This window comes from Protobothrops mucrosquamatus, unplaced genomic scaffold (assembly GCF_001527695.2).
Source record: "Protobothrops mucrosquamatus isolate PMUCROS unplaced genomic scaffold, P.Mucros_1.0 scaffold106, whole genome shotgun sequence".
NCBI lineage: Eukaryota > Metazoa > Chordata > Lepidosauria > Squamata > Viperidae > Protobothrops > Protobothrops mucrosquamatus.
Window position 1 is genome coordinate 1460719 of NW_015386478.1, and position 21956 is coordinate 1482674.

The following is a 21956-nucleotide window of genomic DNA, read 5'->3' on the forward strand; positions in this document are numbered from 1 at the left end:
AGCCATTCAAATTATTGTTACACCCCCCCCCAAAAAAAAAAATAACATGAATATACAAATCAGCCCAGAGAGAGCAAGGTTTGCAATCATATGAAATTAGTCTCACAAGAATCTATTTTACAAGCCATAACCAGTAAGATTTTACTGAAAATATTATTTTTATATTTAGAAAGACCTAACATAGCAAATACTCTCTTCCCTTTTATTTCTGAAGTTTCATGGGACAGCTCCACAGAAATGATCTACTGTGGAAGCATTAAATATTCCTGATGAATGTAATTTCTGAATGATCAGAGCCCCCTAAGAAAACAGCAACAGAAGATATTAATCTATTTTGGAGGTGCTGACAGGTAGTCTGGGGCAAGAGAAAAAAAATCTAAATCTAGCACTACAAATCAATACTGGATCAAATAACTACTTACTGACAGATAAGTTCTACTTAAGTCTGAAACACAAATTACCAAATTTAAATTTATAGTTCAGATAATCATTTTTGAGTTGTACCAGAGAGATTCAGAAAAAGACCCTACTAACCACCCATAAAAATTAAATAAAATTATCTTCAATATTTATTTATTTGTTGTTGTTGTTTTGTTTAATTTGGCCACCCGTCTTACCACAGGGTAACATGGCAATATTTATTGTTCAAAGCACTTTTGATTCCAGAATGTTATACTGATATTCAATCTTATACATTTTGGTTGTTCTTACTAAAAAGAAGTTTTAAGAATAGTTCAATTTCTACTTGAAAGTGATTCAGGGTGAAGTAGTATTTATCAAACCCAATCCATCCTCCTATGCTCAAATAATGCTGAATCCCTTAGTATATTCTAAGCAGTGGATATTCATTCAGGTTTCATCTATGTAAGTATTTTACTATAGTTCCATGAACTGATAAATTTACTTTATTGAAAAATTAATAGATCGCTGTCAAGTCTTAACCAAAACACAAGAAAACAAATGTTAAAGTTGTAAATAAAATCATTGTGAAATGCAGTTTCACCAAATTGCTGCAAAGAAACATAAAATGCCTTTATTGTTTCATGTTAAAATGATGGGAATGTAAAGAAGTTCCCTTGGTAACAAGAGATAGCTAATCCTGATTGGACATAGTTTCTCTTTTGTCTGAAATCACTCTACAAAGAAAAGGAATAGCATTTCTTATTAGAAGATTTTTGAGAGAAGAAAGGAAAAAGACAACAAGAAACTCCTCTTTTTTCCCTCTAAATGGGATTTCAGTAGACCAGTAAATGCAGGGAATAGAGATGCAGTTTACAAATACAAAAGGAAAAAGATAGATATAGATACACACATACAGAGTGGTGGGATTCAGCCAGTTCGCACCAGTTCGGCAGAACCGGTAGCTAATTTTTTGTTGCCCAGGCTCAGAATGGACTTCCGGAAGCAGCATACACACAGAGACCCGGTTGTTCACATATTTGAATCCCACCACTGCACACACGCACACACACACACATACACACACACACACACACAGAGAGAGAGAGAGAGAGAGAGAGCATACTTTTTGAAAACTTAAGATTCAATCACCCAGGCCAAAAGTATTTTAAAAGATTAAATCATGGCAACTGGACCAAAGTTTAAATACAGATTAATTTTATTCACTGTGGAAGAAGTTGTTGAAGGCTTTAGTTCCTATTCTATCATTCTACCAAGTGAACTTCCGTTCCTAATGTATTACCAGGTATCATTTTAGAACTGCACAGGAAGTGAATTGATCCCCTTTCCCATTTCAATCAATATAAGTAATCCTTGACTTGCAGCCAGTCAAAGTAGAGACAGATCACCCAAGGTACAGTACTTACAATCTAGTTCTGAAGATCATCAGCCCCCAAGGTCACATGACCGCATTTCAGATGTTTACATCTAGCCCACATTTTCAACCATTTGCAGAATCTCATGGTCACATGGCCACAATTTATGATGTTTTTGCTGAAAATCGACATTTACTTTCAATTTTTGGCAAAAACACCCTATAGCAAAAATGGGTTCACTTAATAAGTGCCACAAAGAAAGGTAGTAAAATTGGGTCAGTTGTGTGTGTGACCTGCTCTACAACCATCACAACTTATGAATATAATGGGCAGGATCCATTATGGTCCATAAGTCAAGGGTATTGCCAATTCCTGCTGATGGGATTGCCAAGTGCATTCTATTACACCATGACCTGACTTCCTTTTGCTATAATGGTATGATGGAAAGTACCCAGACCCACCACTAACTGACTGTCGAAGATATAGTATAAGTATAGTATATTTAAGCCAAGCCTTGTAAAATTCAGGTTATGATCTAATGCACGGGTGTCAAACTCGCCACGTCACGTGACGTGTCATGACTTTTTTCACATTGCTGGAGCTGGGATGGGCGCGGCTTCTGCATGATGCAACCGGCCCACAGGCCAGCAGTTTGATACCCCTGATCTAATGTTATATATTCAAGGCATTATAATTGAGCCAAATTGGATATAGTACCTCTGTATTAAAGGGAGACATTTCTTAACTAGGCTCTTCAGCCAAAGCCCCCTCTACATCTGCAAACATCAGATTGCTCTTGAAAACCATTACTTACATAAAGAATAAAATAAAACATGTTTACAGCAGAGCCCATGAAGCACAGGGTGATGGGGGCAACTGGAGCTTTGCACGATGTTACTGGGGGACGTTGCCCCCATGGTGTGGGGCTTGAGGCAGCATTTCTGAGGCAGAAACTGGGGCTGAAATAGGGCCTGGGGCTGGTAGTAGCTGGCTGAGACTGCTACAGACTCTGAGTCTCAAACCTGATACTACAACCAAGGGCCACTGTTCAGAGCAACCGAAAGGACAGCACTATCATAATTTCAAAAGGTTATTGATCAAATGGTTGTAAGTCAAAGTCTACCTGAAATTTCTCCATGCTGGGTAATTTCACTGCATTTTCAACTAGCTCCATGTTGCATTCCTATTGTGACTTCTGTTGCTTGTCCAAAACTTTAGGGCTTTTTCTTTGTCAGACTTTTCGTTATTTGTGATTGATTCAAGCTGATTTGCTCTAAACTTGTCAATTCTGTTGGAAATGGATTATTCATTTGTTATATTATTATCATTATTAGGGTCCCGGCAGTTATAGATTTTAGAAATTGTTTGCTACTGCCTTCTTTCTAGAACTGAATGCATGTGAATGACCTAAGGTCACCCAGCTGGCTTTGTGCCTAATGTGAGAATAGAAATCACTGTCTCTTGGTTTCTAGCCCAATGCCTTAACCACTTCACCAAACTAGCCCTCAAACAGCATTATACTTGTTCATTTGTTTATTAAGGAAAATGATGGCCTGTATTCATGATACAGATCATATTTATGTAGAAATATTGAGAATTCAAAAGGGTTCACTAATTTTTAAGCACCACCGTATTTGGAACAGGTAAATGAGTAATACATATTATTGGCACCATATTTTTAATATGTTTCATTGCTATTATGAACACTTTTTAAAATAAAAAATGCTAGAGTAGTAACTGAAGATAACTCGCTAGGGTTCATTAGCTTCTTTTTCTTCTTCTTCCTTTGTTAATTTCTTTTCCTCCCTTCCAAATACAACAAAATATAGGAAAATCAGTTTGCTCTTGGAAGATAAATCTGCCACCTTTCATTGATAAATGCATAGGGAACTTCTAATTATTTCTAAATTTCTGTTTTTATATCTTTTTTGTCTTGAAACAAAATATATTGAAATTTGCAATTAAAATGGTTTCAAACATAAGAAATATCTATGCCACATTTCTGGCAGATTAAAGAAAAAGGTTTTGTGCAAAAAGACAAGAGTGAGAATAGACCAAATGACATCCTTCTTGAATGTAATATAGCTGCCTGTGATATTGGGGGGGGGGAGGAATAAAAGAAAATAAAAGATTAACTCACCTTTCTTAGTCTTAATAGAAAAACTTATCTCAAGTTGGCGAGTTTTGCAGTTATAGGATGGGCAAATTAATAAAGGAATAATTCTCTCTCAAGGATTTGGAGATTGTCCAGTCCAGTTTCCAGATCAGTGCAGGAAACTCACTACTACAGTATTCTGAAAGACAGCTGTAGAGCTTTTCTTTAATGACAGTGAGTCCATCACCTCCTTATGGCAATCTGCTCCATTGTTAAAGAGCTCCTGCTACTAACATTTTTTTTCCCTGATCTTCAAACCGAATCTCTGTCCTTGTAATTACAACCCATTGTTTCTTGCCCTATCTTCTGGAACAGTATGAACAATTCTTTTCTGTCTTGTACATGAAGTTCTTCATACACCATTGTTTCATTACAGTTTTTTCTTCACCAGACTAAACCTACTAATGCCACCCACCATTGTTTTTAAGTTTTTCCTTCCAGGTCCTTTACCATATTGATTATTGATCTCTTTTTTGTTTTTCCTTTAATGTAATACCCAGAATTGGATGTAATGTTATAGATATGGTCTGAAACAAAATAGAAAATAATGATTTGTCTTGATCTTGATGGTATACAGGTAGTCCTCGAGTTACAAATGTAATGGAGCCTGCCCATTCTATTCGTAATTTGAAGGCTCGTAGGAATGAATCTTGTACCTTGAACGCAATCACTCCCTGCTTTCGCCCACACATTCGGTAATCGAATGCACGGTTCATTAAGTACACATAAGGTATCTCAGGGTGGGGAAGGCCACCCAAGGCCTCCCCCGACCCACTGAAATACCTCATTCTCACTCCCCTGGGGTCCCCACAATTACTCCCCCCCCATCTTGCCATGCCGGGTCACTTACCTTGTGAAGATCTGTCTCCTCTCCAGCCTCTTTGTTTCTTTGCCTGCTCCTGGTGAGTGGTGAGAGCAAAGGGAGAGTAGGACGAGCATGCCCTGCTCAGCTTCTCTGATTCACCGGGCTGTCTGCCCCTTCTGGAATGGCAGGCAGCCTCAGTGAGTCTCTTCAAAGGCTTCCAGGCTTAGTGCAGAAAAACGTTTGCATGCTGAAAAGAGGTTTGGGGAAGTGAAAACATATTGCCTCAAGCCTCCCGTTGGCATGCAAAGACTTTTCACGCAGTGACTGAAAGCTTCTGGATGCCCTGATCTCCTGGGAAGTCAGGCACCCATTCTCTGCAAAAGCGGATGTGTACTTTAAGTCGCATGAGATCATGGCCCCCAGAAGCTTTTGGCCTCTGGCTGAAAAGTGTTTATGTGCCTATGGGGCACTGCTTCGAAAAGCCCATAGGGCTTGAGGAGGCCTTTGCCACCGAGAACAGAAGCCTGCACAGGAAAATGGAGCCATGGGGTGACGCATGCATCGCCCCCCGCCACCTTTTTGCCAGCAGAGGCCTTTCATGAAGTCCTATGCTGGCGGAAATGGAGCCACAGGGCGACGCGTGCATCGCCCCCGGCCTCCTTTCCGCTGGCAGAGCCCTTCAGGAAAGGCCTCTGCTAGTGAAAAGGAGGCCCGGAGCGACGCGCACATCACCCCACAGCTCTGTTCCCACTGGCAGAGGGGCCTTCAGGAAAGCCCTCTGCTGGCAAAAAGGAGGCTGGGGGCAATGCGCACATCAATCTGGTGCTCCGTTCTCGGGAGCAAAGGCTTTTTGCAAAGGTGGCAAAAGGCTGTGCAAACGAAGGCAAGGCTTTGATGTTTCAGGCCTTCCCTCCATTTGCAAAGCCTTTTGCCTTCGTCCAGGCCTCCGTTTGCAAAGAACAGAAGCCAAAAGTACCGTGAGATCACGCAAGATAACTAGCATGGTATCTCGCACTACTGATCTTGAATGATCTTATGGTACTTTATGCCTCCATTCTCTGTGAAAGCACCAAAGGCCTGAAGCAGCGAAATAGGCCAAGAAAGTGAAGGCTCTTTAGATCTTCACAAGGTGAGTATCCACACGTCTAGTGCCTATGGAGAGCCGGCAGGTGGGGGGGGAGGGAATGGCCAGGGTGAATGTTGTAGTGCCTCTACGGTTGTTTGTAAGAGTGAATGACTGCCGTTGTGCTGCAACATTCGTAATTTTGGGACTTGTTCATAAACACTAGGGGCACTTATCGTGTAACTTTGAACGTTCACTAAGGGAATGCTCATAACTCGGGGATTACCTGTACTTCTGCAGATGCAACCAAAGATTACATTTGCTTTTTTTTTCAGACGCATCATACTGTTGGCTCAAATTCAACTTATGATTTTACCAAAACATCCAGATTCTTTTTATGTATACTGCTGCCCAGAACAGACCCACATCATGCCTCCGAATTGTCCTATCCAATTGTATTTGTCCCTGTTGAAATAAATACTGTTCATTTTTGCCTAATATTCCAGTTTGGTAAGATTATCCTAAAACTTCAGACTGTTCTTTAAGTATTTGCTTTCCCCACCCCTCTTCCACAAATTACTAAATGTGGTGGCACTGTTAGGTTTAGCCTGGTGAAGAAAAGACAGTAATGAAATAATGATACTTGACACACCTAGGCATAGAATACTAAAAAACAAATCTTCAAGTTGGTGTGTTTCATTCTTTATTTAAAAAAAATTAGAACTCATTTGTCTGGTAGTACATCTGTCAATTAGGCAGAGACAATCGTCTAAATAACAAGAATTAAGGCAAGGAATCAAACTGTTACATTTTCTGAATCATTTCCTTTTTCAGTTCAATAGTGACTAAAGTTATTTTTGTTACAGCAGGTATAACTCATTTTAAGGGAACTATGTTAACAGATGATTTATGTGCTACCTTTGGATCAAACAAAATAATTGCAACAGTTAGTGAGACAGGCTGAGCTCTATAGATTGAGAACACATTTTACAATAGAAAGAAAGGCTATTTCCTTCCAATCAAAACTTTTATAGTATTACTGAATGATAGACTTAATAAATCCTATTTGTTGTTTGGGGAAAATTACCTCAGCAGTTTAACTTAAAGTAAGACTACCCTGTTTTTCATGTAAAAATGCCTGGAGTTACAATGGGATGTATGAAAAGACTAAATAATTTACTACAACGGTACAAAAATGTAGTAACTACCCAGACTTAATCCTAGTGCCTGCCACGATGCATTGTTACTAAAAACAGTCTACAAAGGGAAAAAATCTATTGGGCAGACAGAGGGAATAAATGGCAAGCCTAAATTCAACAGATATTACCAATAATGATTCAGATTTATTTATTTCTTTTGCTAAAAAAATATGTGCCATAAAAGCCCAAATATTCCATTATCAATACTTACTGATTTAAGAATGTATTGTTAATTTTATGACACTGGTTTTTGGCCTATTTGGTAATATACAGTGCCAATGTATAAGGAAACAAGTGCAGAGTATAAAAGAGTGCCAGTACAGAGAATGAAGGAACAATTTCATTTAAAACAGCAATTTAGAAACACTGAAAAGTTTCTAAAACCAATCCTCACAATCTAGGCCAGCAAATGAGCCCATGCCATTGTGAATCTAATTTAGCAAAGGTTTTCTTTAGATAAGATTATCTACGGTTTAAACAAATTTACTCTTGACCTCCTACACATGTACCAAGGAGCCTTTATAGAAATCAGACATTCATGTAAATAAAGTTGCTATAGAAGATAATACATTTACTTTGCTGCATGCTAGCTTCCTAGTTAGTTTTAATTAAAGGAATATTTAAAAAAATAAAGTCAGATGGAGAAGGGAATAGGTAGCTAAACAGAGAAATGTCCTAGTGACATATCATCTTTGCTACAGCAGGTGCTCCACCTCCTTGATTGTAGAGCCCAAGTCTGCATCAGAATTAGAACAGGATGCAATCCCACATCTGACTTTAATTTCAAACTAATTGACAACATCTGCTTAGGTAGCCTGCCTGGCTTTTTCCTCCAAGAGAATCATCTTCAATTGCTTGCTCTCTCAAAAAACTTCACACACTAAATCATTTCACAAGTTAATTGTGAAATTAAAATGAAAGGCAAGATCAAAATATTGTGTGTTATAAGTTAACTGAAGGAAACTGGTATATAAAAATATATTTATATATTATATAAAGAAACGACACAACTGCAGTAAAGACTACCTCCCTAGGTGTTGTTACAAAAAACAGGTTCCAAGAATGTAAAATCAATAACAGAGTTGGAAGAGACCTTGGAGGTCTTCTAGTCCAATTCCCTGCTCAAGCAGGAGACCCTATATTATTTTAGACAAATGGTTGTCCAATCTCTTCTTAAAAACTTCCAGTGATGGAGCACCCACAACTTCTTAAGGCAAGTAGTTCCACTGATTAATTATTCTGTCAGGAAATTCCTCCTTAATTCTAGGCTGGATCTCTTCTTGATTAGTTTCCATTCATTGTTTCTTGTTCTGCCTTCAGGTGCTTTGGAGAATAGATTGACCCCCTCTTCTTTGTGGCAGACTCTTAGATATTGAAAGCCTGCTATTATGTCACATCAGTCCTTCTCTTCATTAAACTAGATATATCTAATTCCTGCAACCATTCTTTATATGTTTTAGCCTCCAGTCCTCTAATCAACTTTGTTGCTCTTCTCTGCACTTTTATAGAATCTCAACATCTTTTTTACATGTGGTGACCAAAACTGGATGCACTATTCCAAGTGTGGTCTTACCAAGGCATTATAACGTGGTGCTAGCACTTCATGTGATCTTGGTTCTATCCCTCTGTTAATACCTTCTCTGAAAACTATAGACTCTGACCAGAAAGACTACATAAAATATCAGAAAGGTATGCATAAACCTTTCAGTTCTGTAGAACTCTCTATCAGGCAAGAAATTACAAAAACTATTATCTCCTTTCCAGATAATGGAAAGGAGAAATACAATTGAAGTTGAACATGGCTGCATGTTAAAAGACATGATAAACAGTTCTGGGGAACTCAAAAGCTTGAATATATGTTTGTGTTAATTTAATTGGTGCTAACAAAGTGATTGTGATCATCCAGTTATGAGTTCTGTTTATCATCCTTTCTTGCTTTCATGGATTAATATGATTCAAGTACTTTTTTTAGTCATTGGAGGCTTATTTGGAGAAGGGCAAATGAAGGCAGGAAATAAAGGCTTTTCAGAAATGTGATTAATATATCCCTTAGTAGCACTCATTTTCAGATAATTTCACCATCAGTGCTAACATATATTATCACATTAATAAGCTCTCCATTTTTACTCATATATTTATTTCTACATATTTATATAGCAGCTATATCACAACAATGACTAGGCAGTGCTCAAGAGGTTAAAACCAAAAAATTATCAATTAACATCCAAAATAATATGCCTGGGATCTGTTTAACTCAATGAAATCAATGAACTAGTTAGGGTTGGTTTAAACTTCCTGGGGGACTATCCAGATCTTTGATGCCCTATGAAATGCCAACAGGGTTGGGTCATCCAAATCATCACGGAACACTTCAATAGAGCAGACACTGTGACAGAGAAGGCAGTTTTGTTTAATAAAGAAATGCAATATATTTATATTGTACCTACTGAAAGGAATATGGTACATTTGGGTAAGGAATATATTATATAACCTCCTAAATGTTCAGTTGGACAAAGCTTCTTAAAGAGTGGCTTAATTTCATGTAATTGTGAGTGTTATAACGTTAAGCAGCTGTTTAGTAGATGCATTCATCTACTAAATAGCTTGAATTTTAATAATAGAAGGTAGATACAATTATCGTCTTTTTCTGTAATTAAATGGTGCAATCTTGCAAGCAATGGTGAATTTTGCATGTTTTTTCAGAACTGAACCAACAATCTATTTTTTTCCCCATAATGTAACATATACTTTCATTACTACTGTTTTCCCTGAAAATAAGACCCGGTCTTATATATTTTTTTTGCCTCCAAAAGAGACATCAGGTCTTATTTTCGGGGGATGTCTTACCTGCTTACCTTAGGATCACCGTAGCCAGGCCTCTCATGCTCCAACATCTGTCGTGCTGCTGCCAATTGCTGTAAGACACCTGAGGCTTTTTGCGCCAATCATGCCGCTACCACCGGTTGCGGCAAGACGCCATGTGGCTTGTTGCGCCAATTGCACCGGTGCCACTGGTTGCGGCAGGAGGCTGCGAGGCTCATCATGCCAATCATGCCGGTGCTGCCACTCACAGGAGGACATGAGGCTCACTGTGTCGATCGCGCCCACTCGTGATCACCGTGACAAGCCTCGTGGCCTCCTGCCGCAAGCAATGGCACTGGCGCAATTGTCACAATGAGCCTCGTGGCCTCATGCCATAACTGGCAGCAGCGGTGCAATGTGCCATGTGGCCGCAAGTAGCCGCAGAAGAACTCAAGCAGTGGTACGATAGGTGTCAGGGCGCAGGAGGCCTGACTGCAGCGGTCCTAAGGTAAAGCAGGTGCAGAGCAAGTGGGGCAGCTCCACACCCCCCACAACCACCCTACCTTGGTTTTTCCGCGTGTGCCTCGCCCCAAAACTAGGGATTATTTTTGGGGTAGGGTTTATATTGGGCGCACATGTAAAAATCAAGCTAGGACTTATTTTTGGGATAAATCTTATTTTCAGGGAAACACAGTATATGTCAGCAACATGTTGTATATGTTTAAAATGAGAGCTATTATCTTATCTGAAAATGAACATTTCTTATATAAAGAAATAATATTCACATAAAATATGACTATATTAACTGAACAGCAAGTCTGAATAACATAGCATATCTAATACTAAAATCATATCTGAATAAGAAAGATTTTTAATCAGAACTACTCTGCATAAATTCGATGAAACTCCTTATACAAGACAAGACTGATAACAGACATTGGGGTTGATTATAGCTATGATCCTGCAACTTTAGTCGGAACTATCAAAACCCACAATCCTATTCCAGCTTAAAAAAAAAATACTTCTCTGAATGCCCACACAGACTTGGTTGAGTAGCAAATAAGTTACCCACTCATTTTGCTTAAGTGTCTAATCTCTACACCAGTTCTGAGGAAAGAGCCTTATCATAATCACCTAACAATATGCTAAGCAAAAACACATGAAACAGCTAAGGGAAAGTGTGCAGAGGTCTTTATCAAATAGAAAACAGGTGCTGTAGTTCTCAGCCTTATAATGCCCCATTTACCCCCAAGTCAAAAGGTTACTGAATTAATAGCTGCCTTGTGGTAATCGGGGAAAACTAAGTTACTCCGTGTGGCTAAACATCTGGGACATATTTTATATCCTTGCAATATATGCTTCAGTTTCAATTAAAGTGAGGCTTTGGCACATTTATTAATTTTTTTATGTTTATTCTATAAGAGGACCCACTGACCTCACTTTACTATTTTAGCAAATGAGAAAACAGAACAATACTGAGAGCTAGAGGTCAACATCAATCACCGTAGCAGAATTTACATTTGTTTTTTCTCAAAACTCAAATTATATATTCATTTAAAATGGAAGTAGTTAAATCACTTATGATTTAGTCTAGTTTACAATATACAGAAAATACTCAACTGAGAATGTTCTTTTCGAAAAATATTGTTAAGTCTACTTTGAAAAACAACCCATTGCCAAACTATTCATTATAAATCTTTCCATTAAATATTGTGCTACATATCTATGGACATATAATCATTTTATATAAAAATTATTCATGAACATTCAGTTTCCATGTTAAAAATATACTTATTTATTGTAGATAATCACCCATATTTGTTTAGCATCAATAGTTCAATTTAAAAGTGTTTGGAATTTTACAAAGTGATTCAGATTGCCAATATTAAATATTGATATAATTCCAGATGTTAGTTTTTATATAAATTATTATTACTATCCTCATTTTTTTATACAAACAGTGAAATATGTTGATTTATTAATTAGTAACCAAATAAGGCAACTCCTTTAAATACTATCAGGATTTTCTTAAGCAAAAGTAAATTAAGAATACACACACACATTTACATGCAAATACAGCCACACATATAAATCAGAGAGAGGAATAGGTAGGTTGTCTAGTTTAAAGAGATTTTCTAAAAATACAAAAAATTGATAATGAAATACCCCCAAGTGTTAAAAAAAAGTTCCAAATTGATAGCAGAAGGACATTTATCAGAGGAAAAATGTTTTTGTGTTAAAGCTCACTATGCTATAGGGTTGACCTTCGTGATAAATCATGTGTTCTATTGCTAAGCATTTTGTATTGAAAACAGCACATATGGCTTTGCATGGAAGAAATTTAGGTGTGACATTATTTCATGATTGCAGCTGTTATCAAAATCATTAAAATATATAGAGAAAAAAGTAGCATCATGTATTTGCTGAATGTGAAATAATAAAGATATTCAGAGGTTCGTCTTTCAAAACATGTACCTTAATTGTTCTGAGTAAACTAATTACAGTACATTTTCCTACATGTCAAATGTTTTCTGGCTGCCAGCCTAAAATTCCTGTAGTGATATAGAACTGTAGGCCTCTACTAGCAACAAAGGTCAAAGGCATATATTAAGTTAGGGGTTTTTTTTCCACTGCTGTTCAAAAAACCGTTGATGGTTTATTAAAAGAGTACGTGAACATTTATGAAGGTCAGCATTTTCTGCATTTAAATGGAACACGTTAAAATAATCTGAATATTTCATTCCCTCAATATCTTCATTTTAAAAGTTCTTAAAAGACATTTATCTTGCTGCACTTTTCTTTCCCATAAGCCAGCCCTGCCAGCTACCATCACAGTCTCTTTCTTACAAGGTCATTCTAATTTCCTCTCTATGCGTCTTCCTTCTTCTCCAGGGACAGCCTTGCAGTCCTATTGCTTGCTTCAATAACCAGTATTAACTCGCTGTTATTTACTGTGGTGGAAATTCTCAGCCCAAACAGCAACCTAGGAACTGAGCAATATTCTCAATGGCTGAAAGAGCAACCAGTCCCTTAGACTGATGCTGGGCCACACAATGCCAATCCCAAATATATCGATAAGAGGCGGATGAGAATTGTGATTATTTAAATATCTTACAGAGTGCAACACACGTCTTCTACCAAGTAATTCTCAGAAAATTACCGATGGCAATAGACTACTTTCAAACAGTATGGTATTTCTATTTTTACAACACTCCTCCCACCTGGAGGTACAGCCCTATTTGAAATACTCCAGAGAGGACACATTTTTGTCCTTCAAAAACAATTGTCACTGCACTTTTCTTCACAACAGCTATCAAGTTCCAGACAGGCTGAAATATATTTGTTCTTGAAAGAAAGAGGAAAAAATGGGCCAGCTCTGGACAAAAACATGATGTGGTGGGGGAGGAAGGGAGGGAAAGGGAAGGAAAGGTTTATAGATCTTTAATATTTTCTATAACACACCATGGTATTGCTAAGATGATAAACAGCTCTGCACCACAAAACACTCCCGTTCCTTTTTAACTATCTGCAAAAGCAGAGTTGTGTCTACATTCTCCCATCCCTAGGTATCAAGTGCCAGGAAAGATAATTACCTTGTCATCTCTGTCATCATCTTCTTCCTCGTCCTCTAGCATGTCCTCCATCACCTCCAAGCATAAAGAGTAGCAATAATCAAGAGTTTAAAAAGGAAATATTTGTTTCTTTAACCTTTTTGTAGTTAGGTTTTTTTTTAATGTGCAAAAAAATTACAACACATAGTTGATCTGGAAACAAAGCTTTAATATACTATGTAACATATTATGAAGCATGTACAAAAGTAGATAGCTATGTTTTTAAACACACACCCCTATGTCTTCTGGCTGCTACCAACTGATTATATCAAAGAATATCAAATTTTAACTGTAATTACTCAAAATAATTTAATCTTTGTTCCAATTAAACACAATTCCTATCTTATAGTCCTTACAATCCTGCCTTGCAATCTGTGATTAATCAAAAGCAGAGAATTTGAGAGCTTCTAAACTTATCACCGTGGCTGTACAAAGGAGGTAAGCAGGACGAGAAGTTTAGAAGCTCTCTTCTTCTTAATTCTTAATTCTTTTTAATTTTGCAGGAATACAATTAATGTTGCAAAAAATGCTGAAACAATTTATGATGTCATGTTTCAAAACCTCAGCCTTTTGTATTTGCATCAATCCAGGACACAGGTACATGAATCCTAGAGTTGTGTCATGACGTGTTTTGTTGTTTATTCCTCCTTTCTCTCCCTATTAACACCTATGCATATTTTATCAGTTTATATTCAGAGCAAACCTAAATATTTGTTACTGGATTTATTTCAACCAGATGCAGTTGCAACTTTTGAAGTCAGGAGCAGAAAAACAGAGTTAGAAGGGACCTTGGAGGTCCTCTAGTCCAACCCTCTGTTCAAACAGGAGACCCTAGACCATTCCAGAAAAGTGGCTGACCAGTCTCTTCTTAAAAGCCTCCAATGATGGAGCACCCACAACTTCTGAAGGCAAGCAGTTCCGCTGGTTAATTGTTCTCACTGTTAGAAAATTTCTCCTTAGTTCTAGGTTGGTTTTCTCCTTAATTAGTTTCCATTCATTGCTTCTTGTCCTGCCTTCAGGTGCTTTGGAGAATAGGTTGACTGCCTTATCTTTGTGGCAGCCCCTCAAATACACAAACACTGCTATATGTCACCCCTGGTCATTAGACTAGACATACCTAATTCCTGCAACTGTTCTTCATATGTTTTAGTCTCCAGCCCCCTAATAATCTTTGTTGCTCTTTTCTGCAGTCATTCCATTATTTAATTTTTCACTCTTTCTTAATTTAATGCCAACTTTAATGCAAAGCTGAGGTGCCTCCCCCCCCAAGGCCTGGCCAAATCCCCCTTAGACAGCCTTGCAGAGAACAGCTGTACCTTCCTACTTCCTAAACAGGCAGGCCGTTAGTTTACCATGGAGGATTTGGGCTGGCGTACCCCCCTCTAATTACAGCCACCTGTTGCTCAATGCAGCCTCAGCAACACCTACTGTTGAGTCACCCAAGTCTCAACCTATGGGACGGCTGAGTGGCAACATCCAAGCATCCTCACGGGGTAGACCATCCCCAGATGGATGCCTGCTGGGGGTTACCAAAGCAGAGAGAAGGAGGGTTGAGGGATGCATTCCAGGCAGGCACCCACCCAGCCCTGGGGACAGGATAATTAAAGCGTGACCCTGTCACTCTCTTCTGAACAGAAGGCAATGGAGCTCACAAGCTGAGCAGAATCGGATTGCGGATTCTTAATGGATTGTGTTAAGAAAAGGCAACTGGCACATGAGGGGAAAGCCGGTGATGCACTTAACGTGGCACTACTCTGAAAAACTAATACTCCTGTGGGCACATTTTAAGCAAATTGCAGAGGGAGTGGGACTGAGCAACAGAACTGTCCAGAAAAGTAGCAACCAAAAGAGATGGAAGGGAAGGAAAAGATTGGGAAGGGGATACGGTAGCCCCATTCAAATGCGTAAGCGTGTCAGGACCACTTTTCCCGAGGAAAAGATGCATCTGAATGGACTTCAACAGAAAGCCAGGAGAAAGCCAGTCCTAAAAGCCAATAAACTTTTAGAAGAAGGTGATGTAAACTGATGACATTGATATAAAAACGTTAACTTTGTCTTCAGAATAAATGAAATTAATTTATTAATTTAACAATACATTTGTTTCAGGCACATTGATTGTCTAGAGAATTTTCAGTAAGGGTTAGTTACAATCACCCTGGTGATAAGAGACATAACTCAGGAATTAGAGTATTAACCCATATAATTTTTTTTGGCCCTATCGAAGTCTTGTTCTGAGCTGACATCAACAAGGTTAGTCATACAGCTCTGAATCCATTATCTATTTTATGTTAAAGAGACATACATTTTCTTTGCAATATCCTATTATTAAAATATCAGGAACTGTGGATTTGTGGATTTGTGGCTAAAAGGATTGCTGTCAACATTGGAAGGAAAAATCTACTACAATGTTTGATTTGCAGCAGTAGAGTGCTGGTATTTGTTAACATTTGAATATATTTTTCCAACAACACGGCAAGGAAAAAGGAACTTAAGAAATATTATTGAAATGCTTGGAGTTGTTATTTTTATCTCAGCCTCTCTGCTTTTACACTTTTTTTAAAGTTATGCTTAATCATTTTGAGGTTTATGAACCCTTAAATCAGTGGTTCTCAACCTGTGGGTCGGGACCCCATTTGGGGTCGATCGACCATTTCACAGGGGTCGCCAAGCAAGGCTGTCCGCCATTTTTTCCCCCCTTTTCCGGCGGGTGCCTTACCTCCCTTGGGCTGGGCCAGCTGGTGGTCGGCCTGCTCCATCTCTGCCGCTTGCCAGCTACGCCTCGGCTGGCGCAGGGGGCGGAACCACGCATGCGCGGCGCTCCCGGGCAGGAAAAGTCCTCGACTTATGACCGGTTGGGTAGTCCTTGACTTACAACCGTTTTAGTCCTTGACTTACGACTGGTTTAGTCTTTGACGTACGACCGGTTTAGTCCTCGACTTACGACCGGTTGGGGTCGCGGCATTAAAAAGGTTGAGAACCACTGCCTTAAATGTTGTTACATGTATTGTATATGTTGTTTTCTTCTGTTATGCAATTTAGGATTTTAAGTGGAATCCAAGTATGTGTGTGTCCAAAATGGCAGGATTACTGATGGAGAATTGCAATTTTCAATGTGTGTGCAACAAATATAAGTCCATCTTGCATTTGCAGATGTTGGTTTTTCATTGGCGATAGCCTGACATGCTTGCATCTCCCAGCTTCTCTTTTCAAATGGCCTAGCTCAGGCAAAGCAATGGAATGCAGCTCTGCTGATATGAAGCCATGCCACTTAATGTGCCAGCATTCTTTACACTCAGCAATGGTTAAAAAAAATTACAGGTCGTCCTCATTTAACAACCACAATTGGGACTGGCAACTTGGTCATTAAGTGAAGTAGTCACTAACTGAAGCCACAACTGTATTTACTTACTTCAGCTTTCCTTTGCTTTGCAGGCCTGCATGCAAGGATTCATTGTAAAGTTACTTTTTATCACCATCCTAAGTGTGATTGTTCATTGTATGAGGCAGTCACTAAACAAGGACTACCCGTACTGAGTGTATTTTTGTTGCAGATGGAAAGGAAAAAATGGGGGTAAATGTGAGTACAGTGAGAATATACTGCAGATACAAGAGCCACTCACATGCTTGTACTCCTAAACATTCTACAAAAAAAAGCCAGTGGGTACAAAAGAAACCCTGATATATCATGTACATTTTGGCAGTCTAATACATTGTGTTAAAACATATCCTGATATATTAATTAAAATTATATTTTCATTCTAGCGATGTTTTTCCAATATCCCACAATACTTCCCTTAGAAATTCAAAAGGCTCCATAGGTTTACCATAGATATGGATTTTAATGTAGCTCCTAGTGGTGGTAACGTTGGAACAGGAATGAAATATTTATATTTTTAACTATAAATACTAAAGCAGAATCTGGAAATGCTTCATGAATCCCAGGGCTTAAGTTAGGAAGCAGTCTATTACACACAGTAACTTAAAACCTATTCTGTTATGTGAGAACCCAATCGCCCCTTCTGTTATCTTTGGTTTTACTTTCTGTTCAAATAATGTGTGTGCTATATAGATAACAATCATGTGGAAGTTTTAGATCATAGTATTTGCATGTTAAGTGTCTATTTTATTCCATAGTTGCTTGGTCTATTTAGATTTGTTTTCCAATTTTTGTTGGCCATTCTTAGTCTTTTGGATATATCATGTAACATAACATTTGAATAATTCATAAAAATATATAACAGGATAAACTTTCAGAAAATGGCTAGATATCTTCCATTAAAAAATTGCTGTCTGCATTTCACAAACTAATAGTATTAATCAAACAAAGGAAAGCACTAGGGAAATCAGATGCAAGCAGTTAAAAGTGACATGACCTTCTGTAATGTCACTTGTCACAGCTGTATATGCTGTATATGCCACATAAGAGGGGAAGCTACTTAACGACCTGATTTCAGGGGTAGATCCATGTTTAATATATGAATACAGATGACAATTAGGAGTCTGTGAAAGTTGACTCCATACAGTATAGTATATATATATATATGAGTTCTTTATTATGATTTCTATTTAATCTCACATTACACACTGTAGTTCATGAATTGCACTGTATTTACAAAACTATTTATTTTATAGTGTTCGGATTGCACACTACTATCCTCCCCCAAACTTTCAATCAAGCTATTTTCATATAACAAAAATACAGATTAGGCATCTGGTAACATAACCTATAAGTAGAGTTGATGCCTCCTTCCCTTTCTCCCCTTCTTTCTCCTATTCTTTGAATCAACAATAAGAACAGAACTGCATTCCAAATCAACATCTCTACTCTAAGCTACTAAAGGCATTTGGGTAGAATCTGGAGTTGATTCATATTCTTCCCGTTTGTCTCTGTACAATCAAAGCACAATATGTGTTTGTCATATCAGTTGATTTACAGGGCTTGTGTGTAATTATAAAATAAAATGATTAAATGTGCACAGTTTAAACAGAATACAGTATATAAAACTTCTCACATAACTTTAGGTCATGAGAAAGTAGTTGAGGTCAAACTGAATATTCCCACAAATTAATATGCCCATTGAAATACATTGATTAGTCTATATCAGGCATGTCAAACTCGCAATATCACATGACATCACGTGACGTATCGCAACTTTTCCCCCATTGCCGGCAATGGGGTGGGCGCAGTTTTGGAGTGATGCATCCAGCCCGCCGGCTGGCAGTTTGACATGCCTGGTCTATATGGTCATTTTCACAACACAGCCATCCAAAAATCCAAGTTTAAACATTTTCTGAAAACTTATCCAGTTGTACAGTATATTATTCAAAAGTTATGGTACTTGACAATCTACAAAACTAAGAATGGCCAGCAATAATTTGAAAACAATTCTTAATAGTTCAAGTAACTATAGAATAAAATGGACCCTTAAAATGCAAACACCATGATGTAAAGTTTCTATATAACTCTATTACTTGAACAGCATTTATTTGAATAGAAAAAAAACAACGAAAAGAGAAAGGGAGTTTGGCTCTCCACTTTTTAAGAGGTTTCAACTGACTTTATACGAACAAACTGCTTCCTAAATTAGGACATTTAATTCATGAAACACTGATTCTTCAATTTTAACCAAACACTTAAAAGGAAATGGTTCTTTCATGGGCCTAATAATGTATTTCATTCATTACAAATCATATACAAGTAGCCCTTGCTTAATTATCCTAAAAGAGTGTGGCAACTCTGCCTCTAAGCCAAGCAGTCACTAAATGGGAAATAAGGAATTTGTGACTGTGCACTCCTGCTGAAAAGAGATAAGATTATTCAGTTTCACACCTTCAGCTTCAACTGCTCCAATCTTTGGAATGTTCAAGCCCCTACTTACTGACCTGTACACATTGAAAGCAATCCAATTGTGACATGGATGTTATTAGTTATGATAATTAACTGGATGAAATTTGAATTCTGTTTAATGGATTGAAATGATTTAAGGTTTGATATTATTTTGTCAGCTTAAAGAGATTGATTAATTGAGGGATTAGATAGGTATAGGATAGATTAACACTTTATTTTAAATAGGGGAGATTAGTGGAAGAAGAAATAAATAAGATTTTGATAAAATTAAGAAATTAGAACATACTTGGAAGGGATATTTGAATTGAAAATGTTTTTATTTAAAGTTAATTTGATTACGGTATTGAAAATTTATAAAGCTTTAAAACAGGTTCAGGTTGAATAAATTTAAGCTAGAATTGGATATTTTAAATACACTATGCTATTTGAGGGAAAAGGAGAGGGAATACTTGATGTATTGATTGTACTATGTATATATGTTTTGTTCTAGGATGTTTGATTACCCCAGCACCACGGTGTGTCCTGAGTACTTTGTTTTAAGAATTAAAAAACCAATAAAATTTGTTTAAAAAAAAGAGAAAGCAATCCAATTGCGCCAGCAGCCGGGGACTGGGAGCTGCAGGCGCACTACCCAAACAGCTTACAGTACTCTCTTGAAATCCCTTCCACAACCTCTCTGCTCTGCAGAAGGGGGAGGGGAGAGGGGAAAAAAATCAAATGAATTCTGTAGGCAATCTCCCCTTTGCCAGACTCCTTTCCCTTCCATGCAGAAAGCTGAGATATTGGAGGGGGATTGTAAGAGAGTAAGCTTTTGCTCTTGTGCACATCAAAAGCAATATGATTGTACTCACAGCCTGGGGCTGGGATATGTGGGTGTGCTACACAAACAGCTTACAATACTTTCTTGAAATATCTTCCTCTCCAATCTCTCTGCTCTCGGAGGATGGGGAAGGGAAAAAAGCAAGCAATTTCTGTAGGCAATCTCTCCTTTGCCTGACCCTTTCCCTGCTGCCAGTGCGATTACATTGCTTTCTGTGTCTCGAAGAGCAAACAGCTTGCTCTCTTGAAATCGCTCTCCAATCTCCATGCTTGGGGGGGGGAGGCAAGAATTTCTTTGAGGGGAGAACAAAAAAAACACAAGTCAGGCATAGGTCAATGTATACTGATTATAATGCAAACACATGACTGAGGGAAGTAATCTTGGATATGTTCAGAAATTGGCCATTAAGTAATTTTTTTCAGCACCATTGTAACTTGGTCACTGAATGAGTAGCTGGTAAGGACACAAACACACAAATTACATTTAATAAAAAAATAATTATCTATCTATCATTCATCTATCAATCATCAATCAATCATCTATCTATCTATCTATCTATCTATCTATCTATCTATCTATCTATCTATCTATCTATCTATCTATCTATCTATCTATTTACCTACCTACCTGCCTGCCTGCCTGCCTGCCTGCTTTTTAATCAGCCTAGATTCTATTACATTTAAATGAAGCCTTATATAGATCATTAAATACTTAAACTTTGAGTCTGTCTAAGAGTTTTAAAACCTTTTGCAGGAATAACCCTCAAGATTCATTCTAGATTAAAAATAAATGCTAAAATAAGCACATTTTAGATGACATACAGTTTACTAAGTAAAATCCTAACCTGAAATTTAAATACTTCAGTAGAAACTTTGATTTAATCAGTTGAATATATTTATCATACAAAGCTTTGAAAAGATGTTATTTACTTTGTTACCACTATAAATTTAACATAAAAATATCTGGTACCTTGGTATTTAAGTTCATGACAGAAAGAGGCTGTCTGATTGTCATAAAGGCTAGTGAATAAAACTTTTTATGATGAGCCCAAATATTTTGCAACTGTACAGCTATGTGAGGCATCTTGTGTTTTTCCAGTGGCATAATGTGAAGGTCATATTTGATCTGTCAATCATGAACAAAACATCAGGCCTCTCAGATAAGCTCTTGCTCTATGGCTAGAAGTGGAATCTATGACCTCTTTTTAACTATCAATCCTATCAACATCCCTAAAACATTCTGGGTGGGGATGATATGAATTGCAGTCTGACTTCTGGAGAATCAGAGGGTTTTTTCCACTGTTTCAGAGGAACATCATTTCTGGCGTGTGGATTAATGTATGTAAATGAAGCAATCTATTTGACATGTAGTGCTGAGATACAGCGCAGGGACTTTAGAATATGCTATAGAGTGGCACAATGTATGTATAAAGAGTGAATGAAATCAAACAGGGTTGTACCTGTCATAATTACACAGAAATTTAATTAGTAAGGCCATTATTCATACAGAATCACAGATTTGGAAAAGACCTCAGAGGTTAACTAGCCCTTACTTAATAAGTCCCCCTAACTGTTCTTTTACTTTTTTCTTATGTATTCTGAGTTGTACCACCCAATGATTGCCTTCTACAGCTTTGCTTCTGAGAGGAGACAAATGTAAAACACAAATTAAAATATTTCTCCCTTCCTCTCTGTAATAGATTTACAGCGTGTTTTACTCTTCTTTTGTTTCTGCTGTACACCCAGAAAAGGCCTTTTTATTATTTGGGATATTTTTCCAAGCTTCTGCATATTCTAGCCTTTCTATTTTACTGACACAAACTGTATAGTTTCTGATAATTGCTTTATATTCCTTTTTCGGTTATGTTCCTCTCCTACC

At 37.7% G+C, this 21956-nt stretch overlaps 1 protein-coding gene across 2 annotated transcripts in view; it reads right to left on the minus strand.

Annotated features, from left to right (window-relative positions):
* Nucleotides 1–21956, minus strand: part of MCTP1 (multiple C2 and transmembrane domain containing 1) — a 117297-nt gene that overhangs the window by 11127 nt on the left and 84214 nt on the right. For both annotated transcript variants that reach the window (XM_015812687.1, XM_015812688.2), the window contains one exon: nucleotides 13393–13446. In XM_015812687.1, coding sequence (XP_015668173.1) covers nucleotides 13393–13446 — 54 coding nt within the window. The remainder of the gene's footprint in view (nucleotides 1–13392; nucleotides 13447–21956) is intronic.